Source organism: Podarcis gaigeae (assembly GCF_964106915.1).
Source record: "Podarcis gaigeae genome assembly, chromosome: 3".
In the NCBI taxonomy this organism is placed as follows: Eukaryota; Metazoa; Chordata; class Lepidosauria; order Squamata; family Lacertidae; genus Podarcis; species Podarcis gaigeae.
The window spans coordinates 63,080,874-63,097,050 of NC_139680.1; the positions used below are offsets into that span (position 1 = coordinate 63,080,874).

At 43.4% G+C, this 16,177-nt stretch overlaps 1 protein-coding gene across 1 annotated transcript; it reads right to left on the reverse strand.

The window, feature by feature from the left end:
- Positions 1-463: 463 nt before the first annotated feature.
- FUCA2 (alpha-L-fucosidase 2) lies at positions 464-14,546 on the reverse strand. The gene is made up of 9 exons (XM_083731687.1): positions 11,702-14,546; positions 9,874-11,618; positions 8,103-9,472; positions 6,748-6,935; positions 5,481-5,820; positions 3,959-4,169; positions 3,147-3,337; positions 2,356-2,464; positions 464-1,558 (listed from the first exon to the last, which is right to left on the reverse strand). The coding sequence occupies exons 3-9, from the start codon at positions 8,333-8,335 to the stop codon at positions 1,418-1,420; spliced, it is 1,413 nt and encodes a 470-aa protein (XP_083587813.1). The 5' UTR covers positions 8,336-9,472; positions 9,874-11,618; positions 11,702-14,546; the 3' UTR covers positions 464-1,417.
- Between the last annotated feature and the right edge of the window lie 1,631 nt (positions 14,547-16,177).

A 16,177-nucleotide genomic window follows, 5' to 3' on the forward strand; every position in this document is an offset into this window, starting at 1 on the left:
GGCGGGAATGGATGCAATGCTTTATTTTTTGTATATAAAAAAAATCAGTTGTAACTTCAGCACAAAAAGAAGCATTAAACATATTAGTAGTCTTGCTGTAGCTATACCTACTACTTCTGTAGCAAATTTATTCTATTAGATTCTACTTTATATATGTAAGAAGGTCCCCTAGCAGCTTACAAAAGTTTCTAAAAAGTTTCTAAAAAAAAAATGCAGTCAAATACAGTAATCACATTGCATTCAAGTAGAACCAGGATTATTTAGGCTGTATTTCTTGTCCTTGTCCTTTTCCTTCTCTGGTTTTGTAACAGGAAACAGTTCCCACCAAGTTTCTTTTGAGGCAAAGGAGTGGGACCGAGCAGCTAGAACTTGCCCATCCCATAACGAAAGCAAATATACAGTACATTCACACAGAGAAAAAAAGAGTTTGGTTGTAAATCAACAAGGCAACTGGACTTCAACATTGATTTCTCCTTATAGAACCTCAGCTGCTTTATTAAAATGTTTCATGAAGATTACAATTACACAAATTTTTAAATTAGCAATAATTTTCTTTTTTTCAAGTCACAAACTGCAAGATACTCAAAGAGGCAATAGCTTTAGAATCTTACCTGTCTGATACTTAAGTAACTGAACATACATGTATCAAAATTTAAGAAGTATATAATTGTAGGCCATTTCTCACTAATCAGAACTATGACCCAAGTCCTAATATGTAATTTTATATTCAAGGAAAGTGTGATGGGGTAATATTGAGGTAGGTTATAGGACTGAGGAAACTCTAGCACCCAACTCCAGCGAAATGGAATCAAATATTACTGAAACCAATGGAAGAAGTTGAAATTCACAGCTACCTACCACTTATCCCTACTGAAAACAATCCTAAACACTTAACGAGAGCATATTCCATCGAACATAGTAGGACTGTTGCATAGACAATGGTAGGATTGTATTGTTTGTCATACTTGATTTACAGTCAAATGCAGTGTACAACATTTCAGTTTTAGAATGCCTCAACCCTTTTTGTCCATAGTTATTTGAGCACCAATTCTAACATTAGGCATGGCGGACTCCCCCGCCGCCCCTGGTTGCTTTTAAAGCCAAAATACTTTTCTTTTCAAGACACATAATAACTTTTCTGTTTAGTCTGTCTTTTGTGAGCCTCAAGATGACTCTTCCCAAGGCCCAAAATCTTGAGCGGTTTTGCCTGACTGGTCTATGTCCTTAAACTCTAGTAATCCCTCTTGCTTGTGTGGCTGCAGGATAGAGAGCGGGGTGTAAGTGTATTTCTGTTTCAGATATATATCCCCTGTCACCTCAGAAGTAAGTTATGGTGAGTGAGCTCTGATTGTTCACCGAAATAATAATAACAACAAAAGAATCAGTCATAATAACCAAAAGTGAAGGATGTCTGTTGCTAATAGACGTTAGTCAGCTGCAGAGTCCAGCCCCACTGATACGGAAATATAGTGAATGGCAATTGAGGTGCGACTACCATCATTCCCTTTTCCCCCATGGAAACCCATGGCAATGGTTCTTCATATCCAATCAGCTTAACCTGAAACAGAAAAGCTTTTATTAAATGGTAGAAGCCATTCAAAGAGATGCTGACTCTTAAGATATTGCGCTTAAAAGTCTCTGTCTCTCCAGATGAGAATAGCCATAGTCTGGAATTAATGGGTGTTAAACAACAACATGACAAACCTTGACAGCATCTTAAAAAGTAGAGACATCACCTTGCCAACAAAGTTCAGTATAGTAAAAGCTATGGTTTTCCCAGTAGTGATGTATGGAAGTGAGAGCTGGACCATAAAGAAGGCTGATAGCCGAAGAATTGATGCTTTTGAATTATGGTGCTGGAGGAGACTTTTGAGAGTCCCATGGACTGCAAGAAGATCAAACCTATCCATTCTTAAGGAAATCAGCCCTGAGTGCTCACTGGAAGGACAGATCCTGAAGCTGAGGCTCCAATACTTTGGCCACCTCATGAGAAGAGAAGACTCCCTGGAAAAGACCCTGATGTTGGGAAAGATGGAGGGCACAAGGAGAAGGGGACAACAGAGGACGAGATGGTTGGATAGTGTTCTCGAAGCTACCAGCATGAATTTGACCAAACTGCAGGAGGCAGTGGAAGACAGAAGTGCCTGGCGTGCTCTGGTCCATGGAGTCATGAAAAGTCGGACACGACTAAACAACACAAAACAACAACATTGACTAGCCTTGTAAACTAATCTGTTAGGGATGTTATATGCAGATGATCTTGCTTTGTTGGAGTGCATTTCATGTTCTTTCTAGTCCTGAAATTCTTCAAGAGAAATTGTACAGAAGTCATAAAAATAGGCAAATATTTCTTACCTCTGTCTTTCCGGTAACGCCTTTTGGTTCCCCAAGCATCAGAGTTCCTGAAGATGGCCAGTTAAGGAAAATGGCATACAGAATGTCTTCTTTTGGCTTGAATGTATACCTAGTAGGAGTTAACAAACAAAGAATCATTTTTTCTAAAGATTGCAGGTGAAACTACCTAACCTACAAACAATTTGGGACTCTCGCCAGCAAAGCTGTTTAGTAACCAATGCAAATACTGCACACCTCAGAAGTGTGTTGTTATTTTTAACCACCTCTTTTTCTAGAGAAGGACCAATAGATTAGAAATAGTAATCCCGCACATCATATGGAAGACAAAACTAGATAGCTTAGTCAAAATGTTTGACTGTGTGTGTGTGTGTGCGTGTGCGGGGGGGGGAGTTTTAATGAAATAGCAGCTATGGGGGAAGAGGGTGGTTCTGATCAAGACAGCAGCATTTTGAGGGAGGATTTGCTCTCGCCCATTGCATAATTTCAATCTAGATTGCACCCTTCCTTAAATGCTATTCTCAACAGAAGGAGAGCTCCCATTGATACCAATGGAACTTTCTTCCTGGGGTTAACAGCAGCTGCAGCAAAGGCTCAAGTGCAAAGTGTTAAAAGTCTCACTGCACAAATACCACAGTCCTGATTCAGTTCTCCCTGATTCAGTAGCATCATACCTTGCTTGTGAAGGGAGTCAAATGAGGGGGAAGTGAAATATAGCCAATATAGAGGAACAATAACAAAAGTAAACTTAACATTGGTACAGTACTTCCTGCATTTTTGCTTCATGGACTTACCATACCCCTGGTGTGGCACTGTCATTCTGAGCTCTCCAAGGTTTAGTGCTGAAAATGGCTTCCCCATTGAGGGCCAGCCACGACCCCATTTGCTTTAAACGCTCCTCAAGAATAACAGGAATGCGGCCATCGTGGGTGGGCCCGATGTTCAACAAGAGATTTCCTCCACATGATACTGTTTCTACAAGTTGCTGAAATTATATAGGGAGAGGAGCAATAAAAAGCCACACTGGGTTTGGCATTCCCAACATAGCTGCCCAGCGTTTGAGATGGCACATTTATATCAGTTGTTAAGCCTAAATTCATGCTTCTGTTACAACACTGTCAGTACCTTCCTGTAGGTTCAAAGAGAGTTTAACTCATGGATGGGGAAACTGTGGCCCTTCAGATGATGTTGGACTCCAAATCCTATCAGCCCCAGCTAACACATCCGGTTGCCAGGGTTGATGGGAGCTGTAGTTCAACAACATCTAGAGGGAGACAAGTCCCCCAACCCTTGTCTAGCTGTTCAACTGGAAGTGCTCCTTCTAGGAATCAACATGGGCGTTTCATTAGTGGGCTCCTTAGTACCTTTTTTGTGGCCTCTAGCCCTTTAAAATGAGAAACAACTCTTGCACGATTATTTATCTATCCATCCCACCCTTCCTCCCAAAGGAGCCCAGGATCCGCAATAATTTTTTTAAAACATTTTAAATTATTCTAAAGAAAGTTACAATTATCAACATTGTTTCATCTAGTGAACTCAGGGTTGCCAGGAAGGGCAAGGAAAGAATGCAAGAATTGACAGCCCCAGATTCTTTATCTGGTTTTACCTTTACAAGCTCTTCAATAGTTAGGTAGTCACTCAACTGTGCATTCCTCCGGTATCCCCAGGATTTTTTGTCTATTGTCATACAGTTTTCCCACTTATGGGTCAAAAGGTGTCCTGGGTTGTAACGATCGGCACACGTGTAATAGCCTCCATGTTTACAAATGCAGTCAGCTCCCCAGCGATCATTTGTTACAACCATGTCCCGAACAGGGCTGGGGAGGGGGAGAATATGTTGTTCAGATACAGTGCTTTATTTTAACAGGAAGCTCAGTAGATTCCATATAAGCAGTTTACTATTCTCGAATGCTTCCTAATAGGTAGGACTTAAAAACAACAACTGATTCAGTGGTACACTCTCTGTGCATTTTCTTCTAAATCAAATATTTTAACCTAGGTTATTATGCACTTCTGGATGTTTAAAAACAGCTAACACTTGTGGATACTATACAAAACCACAACCTCATCGTTGCTGCTCTAGCATGCTACACTTGTGGGGATTCTACATGTATTCAAGAGTATTTTCTAACTTAGAAATGCCAGTTTCTTTAAAAAGCCAATTCACTTCAAGCACCAAGACTTTTGCACTAGTTTTTTTTTTAAGAGTGCCAATCCTCTTTTTTTTTAGTATTTAGTACTGGAACTTTGCTTGAAATGCTTAAGCAACATTTTCAATTCATTTTCTAAGCAATTTGGGGCCTTCCTCTACATCTGCCACTGGGCAAACACATCCCTCCTGCAACTCATTGGAAATGTGACTTCCAACAACATATGAACAATCAGTGGAAAATCAGAACAGTGAGAGAATGCGTCAGACTGAGTTGCATTTAGACCAGTCCTCACCAACCTTGAGTTTCCACAAGCTGTTGCAGATTGTGTGGGCTGCTGTCCAAGAACATCTGAGGTCTCAAGGTTAAGGAAGGCTGGTTTACTTCAGCCTTTGCTGAACTGGTGTCCTCCAGAAGTTTCAGCCTACCATACTTCGTGACCACCCTGGCTGGCTTTAGTCCATAACATCTGAAGGCCATCAGGTTGAATGAGGCTGGTTTAGACAAATGCTTCCAGCAGAACTGCGTCAAATATCATCAAGTCTTCAAGTATTTGAAATGAAGAAGTCAGGGCACTGGGTTATAAATGTCACTAACCTACTGAAGAAAAAACTGCACTTGTCCAGGACTCCTAAGCTGTAACTATAGGTCAGAAATCACAGGCACCTGCAATGACAGCCACATTCGAAAACCACAAGGAACTAGTATGAGGTACCCCATTCTCTCTCAATATCTTATTTAGGTAAGTAAATTAGAATTTGTTATCATGAAATGATTAATCAACAGTGAAATCCTGCACATGTTCACTCAGAAGTAAGTTTAGTGGGACTTACTCCTAAGATCCTGTTTGTAAATGCATCAGCCTGGAGCAATGAGTTGCATGAAATGCCATTAAAAAGCTGTTGGGAAACAAGTTTCTTGCAATTATCAATATTGAATGCATTATTTCAAGGGCAGGGAGTGGGGAAATGGACGCACCTGTCATTATAAAGCCAAGCTAGGAAGCCAGTGCTGTTCCAATAAGTGTCTGGGGCATGCCCATCTCCATCTGACCACAGAATCTCTGGGTGGTACTTGTTCACAATCTCATACAGCTCTGGGAGTGACTTGGCACTTGGGAACTGGTTTTTTAGGAACCCACTAGAGGCATCATCACGGAAAAGAGGATTGAACCATTCGAAGAGCGAGTGATAGAGTCCAAAGTGTAAGACGGTTCTATTTCTAATGGATGATGCTAATTCAGCCACAATGTCCCGTTTGGGTCCAACATCAACAGCATTCCAATTCCAAGAATATTTAGATCCCCACAATGTAAAACCTAGGAAACGAATGGTAGGATTAATAAAATAATTGTAATTGTAAATATATTGTGCACCTTTATTTTGCATTCTTGTTTAACCTAATGCTTCTGAACCTGTTGCTGGAAGCCTCAGAGGGAAGAGTGATCTTGTGCTCAGCTCCTGCTTGCAGGTTTCAAACAGACATCTGGTTGGCCACTGTGAGAACAGGATGCTGGACTAGATGGGCCACTGGCCTGATCCAACTGGCTCTTACGTTCTTTAACTAAAGCATGCTCTGAATTAAATTAGCTGTTTATGGAGTACAGTCCGCCAGCCCTTGCTCTGGGAATAGAGAGCCAAATGGGAGGCCGGGCAGGTAGGCAGGTGCTACACTGGCCTTTCTTGTGCTTGCTGTGTGCAATGCCTGCCTGGGAGCTGAGTGCCCAGCGCCGAAGGAGAGCCTTTCTACTGTGCAGGCCCAGTGGCACTCGCTGCTGCCACTGCTGCCTCCCAAGGTAAGGTGCTGGTCTCACATTCACCTTGGGCCAGTCTCCGTTGGGCTGCTAAGGCTGGGGGAATCCTCTTCCCAGGCCCCTGTTGGGCGGTGTGAGGAGGCAGCTCTCTGTGGGACAGCTCAAAGACCAGGGAAGGTGGTTACTGCTGCTCAGAGGACTCCCAAGAAGAGAGCGGGCTGAGGGAACACTCCAAAAGGGAGGGTGTTCGAAAACGGGCGAGGGACTCACAGCTCTGAAGGCAAGGGGTGACGTAACTGAGCTTCTGAGGCTTGGGGAGTGTTTCCCCACAGGGGAGCCGCAGAAAGAATGTAGTTGGCCAAGGGAACCATGACTCAAAATGGCTGAAAACCTCTGTATCTCAGCAGCTGAATGATTAAGCCCCACCCAGGCTTTTTGTCTGTTGAAACAAACAAAACAACTGTGCTGAGAAAGAAATACATTCAAGTTTACCTTCATGGTGCTTTGAAGTCAAGACAACATATTTGGCACCTGACGCTTTCAAAATGTCTGCCCACTGGTCGGCATCAAAAAACGCTGCTGTAAACAAAGGGCCAAAATCTTCGTAACTGAAACCAGGTGGATAGTTGCTCTTCATAAAGTTTACATAGGGAACTCTCTTTTCTTTCTGCCAATACCACCTACAAAGGAAACAAACAAGCCCATTGTATCTGCACACAAAGGCAGAAGCATTCAGAAGTTCCCGAACAAAGATTCAAACATGTTCTGGAGTATAGTCCTGCATCATGGGGCTTTTAGGAAACACAAGAAGCTGCTTTGTACCAAATCAACATGTTTCATTATTATTATAACATGTTTCATTATTAGTGATCAACGTATAAGTTCCTGGATTAAGAAGTGGTTTAAACAATTAGGAAGAAGAAAAAAGAAAGGAAAAAGGGGTGAGTGGTGAGTGGGGTGGGGTGGTTATGCTTCTATTATTCTACTTAAAGCCTATTCTCATATTATTTATGCCACACATGTGAATGGAGTGAAGAAAAATCAGCTGCACATCCTAATCATGGTAAGCTTTGCTTTGTCGATTGATATAAAGTCCAAACCAATATAAGCCACTTGTGTGAAAATGCTCCTTGCCCTGGAGCTAGTTTGCAGCTTTAGAACTCAGGTCACTTCTCATACAGCCTGTTTATTGTGCGCTTAACTCCATTTATTCAGAAAACGTTTGCAAGGAGACTACACATCTTCCGGTGTTCATTGAGCAATCACTCTGATTTGCTTGCGTGGAGGTTATGCGATGTTCCTCTGGGCAATTGTTTAGCTGCTCCTCAAACTCAGTTCATTAGTGGGGGTGCAGGATTTCCCAAGGGTTCATCCTTCGAGCCCCCTCACTTACATGAATACATGAAGCAGTAGCTTTCACTGAACAGCTAGAGCCCACCCACCTGAGAGCTAAAATGGCAGGGCTTCCGAGTTAAGTTTTGTATCATTCGTCCCTCTCTAGCAAGCGACTGAGTCCGATGATCACCAGAGGTAGCTTAGGTGCCAACCCCTAGGGGCCGAGATAACTTTGGGCTCCCCAATAAAATATTTGAGGGGGCCAGCCCCCCCCCAGGATTGATGGGCATTGCCATTCAAATGGTGTGCGTGCATTATGTCTTGTGATCCATTACGCGGGGCGAGGCTGACCTGCCCCACCTCCAATATTTTATTCCAGTTGGTACCCCAGGGAGGCAGCGACCCTCCTTGACATTTCCTGGAGGGAATTGGCCGGCACGATGAGGGGCTCGGGAAGAAGAGGGGCGGGCAGGGTCAAAGAGCTCGAGCAGTGGGTGGGTGGGGAGCCTCACCAAAACCACTCGCTGCCGAAGCTTGGCACCGAGAAGACGCCCCAGTGGATAAAAATGCCGAACTTGACTTCGTCAAACCAGGCGGGGAGCGGCCGGGAATCCAGCGACTCCCACGTGGGGTCGTAGCGAGCAGCATCTCCAGGAGAGGGAAGCTGCAAGCAGAGGAGCAGCAGCAGGACCCCTAGAGCAGCCGCTGGGGAGCGAAGGATGGAGGAGCGCGCCGGCGGAGACATCAGGCAGCAGCAGCAGCAGCAGCCCCTTGGCGAAGGTCCTCCTTTCCTTTCTGCGCCTCGTCTTCACGGGACTCCGGTCAGCTGACCGAGCAGCAGCCGCTGGGGAGGCGAGGCAGGGCTGCTTCCGCTTCTTGCGAGGTCTGGATCTTTTTCATTTGATTTCTCGTCTTCCGGCAGACCAAAAGAGTGACTCGCCTTTGGCCGAGTTTGCTTTCCGCGCTGGCCTCCAAACAGGAAGTCGTTTCTGGGAGATGCGTCCTGAGATCGGGTCGAGCTTCTAATCTCTCAAATCAGTGGGGCTTCCCGCCGCAAGGAAAACAAAAATTGGGGAGCGTTTGCCAGCCTTTATTGCGAGCATCGACTGTGGTTGAGCAGGCACAGAGGTCCACAGAGCATCAGAAGCTACTCACACACACACACACACACACACAGAGAGAGAGAGAGAGAGAGAGAGAGAGAGAGAGAGAGAGAGAGAGCGCGCGCCGAGAGCAGCAGGCCCTTCTCAGTGGCAACGCAGCTCCACTGCTCACGACCTTGGACAGCTCCAGAATGATAACCAACTGCTGTGGTTGTGTCGTGAGGTCATTCCTTCCCCCTCCAACGACCTGCCAGTGGTCTTCTCAACCATCTGGATCAAGTCACAGAGAAAGGACGTCAACTCCCAAAACTCCCAACACCTCATCAAACACTTCGGCCAAGTCACGGCAAACAGACCCCATGGCATTTCATTGCCACGGGCCAAGGAGATGCCACGTAGACCACACATGGAAGAAGGTGCCACCTTCCCAGAGCCACCACCAGAGCCAGGTTCGAGGCAGCAGCCACCTTCTGCAACAACTGGCATGACTGCACTGCACCCATGCCCATAGATAAGGCAACACAATTTCTGGGCTTGGTATACTGTGCGCTGATTTGGCCCTTTGGTGCAGTTGTCAGATAAGACACACATCTGCATGCGCTTCTTTATGTCTTGTGCAAATTTGTGCACACTTTTGCAGGCGAGGGTGGAGTGCCCCAAAATAAATCGGGGGTTGCATACAAGTCATAAGATGTCCAGCAGACAAAATATCAACAAGTGAAGCTTTCCCCATAATTGTAGTTCCATACTAGAAGAGAGTTGCTTTGTTTGATATCTACCTGCCACATAGCTGATAAAGGCACCATAGCCCCACTCTCCTCCAGTGTCAACCCTAAGGTAAAGGTAAAGGTACCTCTGCCCGTACGGGCCAGTCTTGACAGACTCTGGGGTTGCGCGCCCATCTCACTTAAGAGGCCAGGGGCCAGCACTGTCCGGAGACACTTCCGGGTCACGTGGCCAGCGTGACATCGCTGCTCTGGCGAGCCAGAGCCACACACGGAAACGCCGTTTACCTTCCCGCTGGTAAGCGGTCCCTATTTATCTACTTGCACCCGGGGGTGCTTTCGAACTGCTAGGTTGGCAGGCGCTGGGACCGAACGACGGGAGCGCACCCCGCCACAGGGATTCGAACTGCCGACCTTTCGATCGGCAAGTCCTAGGCGCTGAGGCTTTAACCCACAGCCCACCTGTGTCCCGTCAACCCTAAAGAGTGCAACAAATGCAAGTTTCTGCTTGATGATAACTCAGTTGGTTAGAGTATGGTGCGAATAACACCAAGGTTGCAGGTTCAATCCCTGGATGGGATGGCTGCATATTCCTGCATTGCAGGGGGTTGGACTAGAAGATCCTCAGGGTCCCGATTCTGTGATTCATGTTATGTTACTATATGTCTTTCATCTGCTAGTCTAAGGCTAGCAGTACTACATTTGGTGCAAGATAAGGCATGGTATTTAAGATGGAGGGGGTCAAAAGTGATTCAAGATTTACAGAAATTCTATTTAGAAATTCATGCTTGGATAAATTCAAGATTTAAATAGTTACAAAGCAAGCAGTGTATTCATTTGTTGTGGCTGTTTATTAATAACTCATAAATAACTGCTGCAATTCTTTTGAACAAAAAGCATTTGAAACCCCCACTCAGGCATGAAGCCTACTTGGTGCCCTTGGGCCAGTCACTATCTTAGGCTAACTTACTTCAAAAGGTTGTTGTGAGGATAGAATAGTAAGGGGAAGAACGATGAACCCCACCTTGAGCTCTTTAAATAACACCCCCCATCTAAGTGTTGAGTTGCACCAGCCCACCCCAATATTCCCCCCACCCCAAGCATCCCTGAGTTGGACAGCCCTTTGTTTTATTCTAATTTTACTTTTCTGTAAGTTACTCATCCCTTGGGAAGCTTATGAAGGGTGGAGTATATATAAATGTCCAAGCTATTTTATTTATGTGAACAACTCTGCCAGGATATGTGCATTTTAAAATCTAAATTAGTATTTTTAAAGGAAGGCAGGAGTTTGACAATAAATAATAATACAGCAAAGTGCTCAAAAAGCCTCATTTCAGAGATCCTGTTAATGTATTTTGGTTTGAGAAAGTTGACCTGAGGTTTTTATTTGAAACACAAACTGTTACATTGAATACACACACTAGGATGCCAAGGGGAGTACTGGGTTGTATTGAATTAAATCACTCAGAGTATGCCCATTGAAATCAATGGCCATGACTCATGTAGGCCCAGTAATTTCAGTGGGTCTGTTATTCAACTGAATAACAACTCACTGTGTTGGCTTACGTTTTACAGCTTTTGTGATCCATTGAAAATGGGTCAAGTTAGTATTCACACTTGAAATGTAGAGGTTTTCAACGTGACTGTGTGTACGAAGTTCTTTTTCTGATATCTTGAAGTTCAATAAAGTTCTCACATGACAGACAGTCTTACAAATGGAATGATGAATAGACTTGTAAAACTCAAGACCTCATTTAATCAGCTGATTTAATGCATCTAAGAACACAGCCAACTGTGCTCTCTGGACTGTAGGAAACTCAATTTGGAAGCTACTATTTCAAAACTTCTTTGGTAGATGATCCAGCTAGTGTCTTAGACATTTGGCAAGCTCAGCTACCATCATAAACTCATGAGTACGAAGTAAGTACACTTCATTTTTCTCTGTCAAATATTGGACGTATGTAATTAGCTCAAACATTCACATTTCTGTACTTTGATCCAAAGAACTGCTTTAACCGAGTCCAACAAGAGTGGCTTGTTATAAACCATTTTTCAAACTTCCCTAAAATAATGGCTTCTATGTAGCATGGGAAACTGTTGTTTTAAGGAATACAAGTTCAAAAATCCTTTGACCACGTGAAACTGTGCTGTTGTCTGATTTCAGCCCTAGAGTTAGTATGCAAAGAATCACTATTAATCACTATTAATGTATAAAGAGTGTGTGGTAAAGGTCCCCAGCCGCTCGCCCCTCAAGAACAACTTCGTGAAATATACTAACTTTACTACAGAGTGCATGATACAATTCAAGAAAATTAGCTTTTTCTGCATCTTCAGAAACAAACCAGAAGGAGTAATTGCCTCTTGTGTTGTTGGGTCCAGCAATAGGTCTTTGAAATGTGCCTGTCCTTGCAGGCTTGTACTTGCTTTCTGTACATACGAAGTGTTCTGCTGATCGCATATAATCCACACCAGGGTCTGTACTGCAGATGGAGTTGGTCAGTTTTGTTCTGTACTCTTTTTGACCATAATAAATACAGTGGCCTGATTCCCACAGCCTGGTGAGTCAGACTATGGCTTAATAGAACCATACAGACTCCTGAACCATCACAGCCCCTTTGCTCTTTCCTAGGCTTTTTGATTCCCACATCTCATGTCATGGGAACCTGGGTTCTCTCCTTGCTAACCAAGTTTTATTAAGCTTGGCTTACTGTGTTGTGTGAACCAGGCCATTCTGTCCTGATCTGAATACCATTGAATCCAATCTTGAAGAAACAACAGCCTCAGTTACTGTTCGCTTACAGCAGAGAATCACAACAAAACTGTTGAAAACTTGTACATAACAAGTATCTGTGTAGGAGTAAGTCTTGTGGCAGAGTGTCATTACCATCTATGGCGAGTAGTTCCACTAGAGCAGTGTTTCCCAACCTTGGGCCTCCAGATGTTTTTGGCCTACAACTCCCATCATCCCTAGCTAGCAAGACCAGTGGTCAGGGATGATGGAAATTGTAGTTCAAAAACAGCTGGAGGCACTCTCATTCAGTCATTCATTTGCACAAATAGCCTCTTCTTTGCAGTCACTGTAACAGAGGAAGAATATCTGCAGTTTGCCAGATATTATTGCTGCATCACAATCATTAGCTACTTGCTGAGTTGCATTTTTTAAAAACAAATCTTAACAGAAGAGTTAAATCTCACACTTTCCTGCTGCATTTTGCCTTTTTTCATACCTGGTGCTAAATTTATATAACAGGAAGTATGCAGATGATCTAAAAAATGAACATGTATTCTACAATGCATATTCCGGAGGAAAATTCAAGCCAGGCTTTTTTTAAATTATGAAAACTCCTTAAATGCAAATGCTGCCAAAACTGCCTTGAAGGAGCTGGCTTACTTTGCTCTCTCACTTGCTCATTCAATTATCTTTGAATGATGAGCTGCTCACAGTTAATGCAGCAGAAATGTACCCGTTGTCTTTTATCAAAAGTTGAAGTGCCCAGGCCTTTACTGGTCCAACTATGTTTTCCTTGTACTGTACTGTAGGCAATATTTGGCAGGCTCCCACACGTTGAGAGGAAAAGTGCTCCTTAATGGACTGCATTACCATCTTAACCTTATTTGGCATTGACTCCTATTTGATTATTTAGTATCAAGAGGGCAACCTGACCCAGGGAGTAATGCATCATAATCCCAATGGCAATTGCTCAAATGATGATAGAATGACCTACAGAAACTTTTATGGGCAGCAGCAGGCATTTACTAAGGCAGACTGGGCAACCAATGAATCAATTAATTTGCCCCTTCCCATGCTGTGGTGTCTGGAAGATATTTTATTTGGTTATTTGGAAATGTATAAGCAACTGGTCAACTCAACTGAATTCCCAAAGCTGAGAACACCAATAAAAACTAACACAATGTGATAACCGTTGGCTCCTATAGCACATGGACTGCAAGTATAGCACCCATGGGCACTCATGGGCCTCTAAAGGCCTTCCCTGGTGCTATAAGGTTCCATCCTGTTCAAAAGGAGACATTTTTCTAGCCTAATTGATCTGCCTGGGGATTTCAGCTGGGGAGGGAAGTTTAAATCTTCCCCCACAAACGGCATTCTCCAGGAAGATCACCCCCCCCCCCAAATTAGACTTGATAAAATATCAATATTTTTTCCCATTCCTACGTGCTGTGTGTGCTTGGTGCCCAAGATTGTTTTTCTGGTTTCCAAATGTGCCTGTGGGCTCAAAAGGGTTGCTGACCCCTGTTATAGCAAAAAGGTCCATGCATACTTTCTTTGGAAACCCACACCATCAATGTTAGACTTACAGTCATTGTGCTGTCCTGTGTTAATTTATCAGTGCCAAATTGCTGATGCAAGGTTTGGTATGGAAGAGCCTCAGAGAGGACAGCTGCAGGGCAAAGGTGAAAAAGGATTTCAACTGTGTTTGGGCATTTTTACCCTTACGCTGTGCCCTTATAAGCACTCAGTTTTCACAAAACAAATTTATTCAGTTGCCCTATTCATCATAATATGGTGATGTGCCTCATTGATCATTCTTTCAACTCCAACAGCCAGCAATCCTACAAATAGGCAATCTATGCTTTTTTAAAGTTGGCAGCTGACACTTAAGCCGAAGATGTATCTACACCTTGCTTTTGAAAGGTTTGTAACTCACTGCCTCTAACAGCTCACATAATATAAAAAGGATCAATCCTTTATCAGCATCATCTGCACAGTGCGTATGTGCAATTTTATTATTTTTCATTTGCTGCCACTGAGAGATGTTCCTCAGTGGAGGCAAGTATGAAATGCAAGGTTGGCTCCAGGTTTGAGGAGGCAAAGTGGGTCCCACCTTCATCCATAAGCCATGGTAGACTACCTGGGCAGCCAGGGGAATGGGCAGTAATGTTGGCAGTGGGGCTCTGAGGAGCACTCCAAGCAGCACTGGATGTCTGAATCTAGCCACCATTTCATTCCTCACAATGCCTCTGACATCACATCAGTCTGCAGCATTGCGGAAAATTAAGAGTGCTGCTCAGAGCACTGGAATTGGGTTTCCCCATAATAATGTGTCAGCCAAAGAATATTCTTCCGAAGCTAAAATTGAATGGCTTTTAAAAAAATATACAGTGGTACCTCAGGTTAAGCACTTAATTCATTCAGGAGGTCCGTTCTTAACCTGAAACTGTTCTTAACCTGAAGCACCACTTTAGCTAATGGGGGCTCCTGCTGATGCTGCGCTGCTGGAGCACGATTTCTGTTCTCATCCTGAAGCAAAGTTCTTAACCCAAGGTACTATTTCTGGGTTAGCAGAGTCTGTAACCTGAAGCGATGTAACCCAAGGTACCACTGTAAATTACAGGGTATTATTTAAATCTCTACAGGCATCATGAATTCTGACAGTTTCTTTTAACGTTTATGGTCTTCTTAATGCATTATATGATTAATTCACTTTTACATCCTTTAACCTGCCATCACCCTCCTTGCCTTTTTCTGAATATTCTATCTCAGTTCTGACCTATTTTCAGTTTAAAATTTCCTATCTTCTTTTTTTATAAAGGCTACTCAGTTCTTCTTTCCATGTATTATCAAGTGCCACCTGCTGTTACTTTTAATATAATTGTTAATCTTTATCTTTTGTATATATTTGAGGCTCTCTCTTTGACATTCAGATATCGTAACTCAAGATTTCACATGCCTGGAGTCCTCATTTGTTGCAAATCTTTCATATAAAGGCAGCATGCTCCTAAAAATATTATAATGCTATGTAGCTTAAATGTTTTATCTCCCTAGTGTAGAAACAGGAGCATTACTCACTACTGGGTGTTCCACTGACACAAATGTTTTGAGTTTGCTCAAATGGAATATGTTCTACTAAAATAATTAGACTCCCATATTCTGCACTGGGATTTAAATATAGTTCTGTGCAATCACTAGAGGTGACAAGCTGTGGTTCATTCTCAGGACCCTGAGTACATGAGAATGGAGATTAGATTGTTAGCTTCACTATAATGTTATAACATAACCTGATATCTGGCAATACAAGAAGGAGCAGCTAGTGAGGAGGGGCAGCACCAGTCACCTGACCTCCTGGCAGCAGAGTCAATGCTGCTTGCTAGGAGGAACAGTAGGAAGGGCAAGGAAGCAGCCAGGGAGGTCAGTGCTGCTCAGGCAAATTGCTGCAGGCACCAGATTGGCTCTGCCAATGCACCTGTACAACACCAGCCTCCCCACCTCATTGCCCCTCCCAGTAAGTGGCAGTGACTTCACTGCCTGCTGGGAGGCCAAGTGTGTTGTGGTCTTCCTCCTCACCAATTGCTCTGGAGTACAAATGAAATTGACTGGGCTTGCTGTCTGTGGCTGATAGGATGTGTGGTCTAAAATACCTGGTGGGTACCAGGTTGACAAAGGTTGAAGTAAACCATAATAAATGTCCAAAACCAAGAAGACAAAAATAAATAAATGTTCGAAAGACTTCTAATTTTGCATTGCAACTTAAACAGTTCAGCTGTGTTATTGCCACTGCATAGACAAGGATGCTAGTGTGGAAACAAGAATTTAGTGAAATATATCCTGATTGTACTCTTATACTGCAGTGTTTTCATCCACTAAACTTTAAAGAAAATCAAACTTTCCACAGGTGTCTCAACATGAGGACTATAAGTGTGGAGCAGGTTGGTTCTGTTCCATAACTGGAGCAGTTTCCTACATGTTACAGGTCACAAAGACAATCACATAAATTATATAAGCACACATTTACAAAGAAA

Bases quoted from the DNA above. Each gene is read 5' to 3' on its own strand.
- FUCA2 (XM_083731687.1), bottom strand. From the start codon at position 8,335: ATGTCTCCGCCGGCGCGCTCCTCCATCCTTCGCTCCCCAGCGGCTGCT. The intron at 5,821-6,747 runs GTAAACTTGAAT...TTCGTTTCCTAG, and splicing joins GACTTCAAAGCACCATGAAG to GTTTTACATTGTGGGGATCT. The intron at 2,465-3,146 runs GTAAGTCCATGA...AACTCCTACTAG, and splicing joins AGTGCCACACCAGGGGTATG to GTATACATTCAAGCCAAAAG.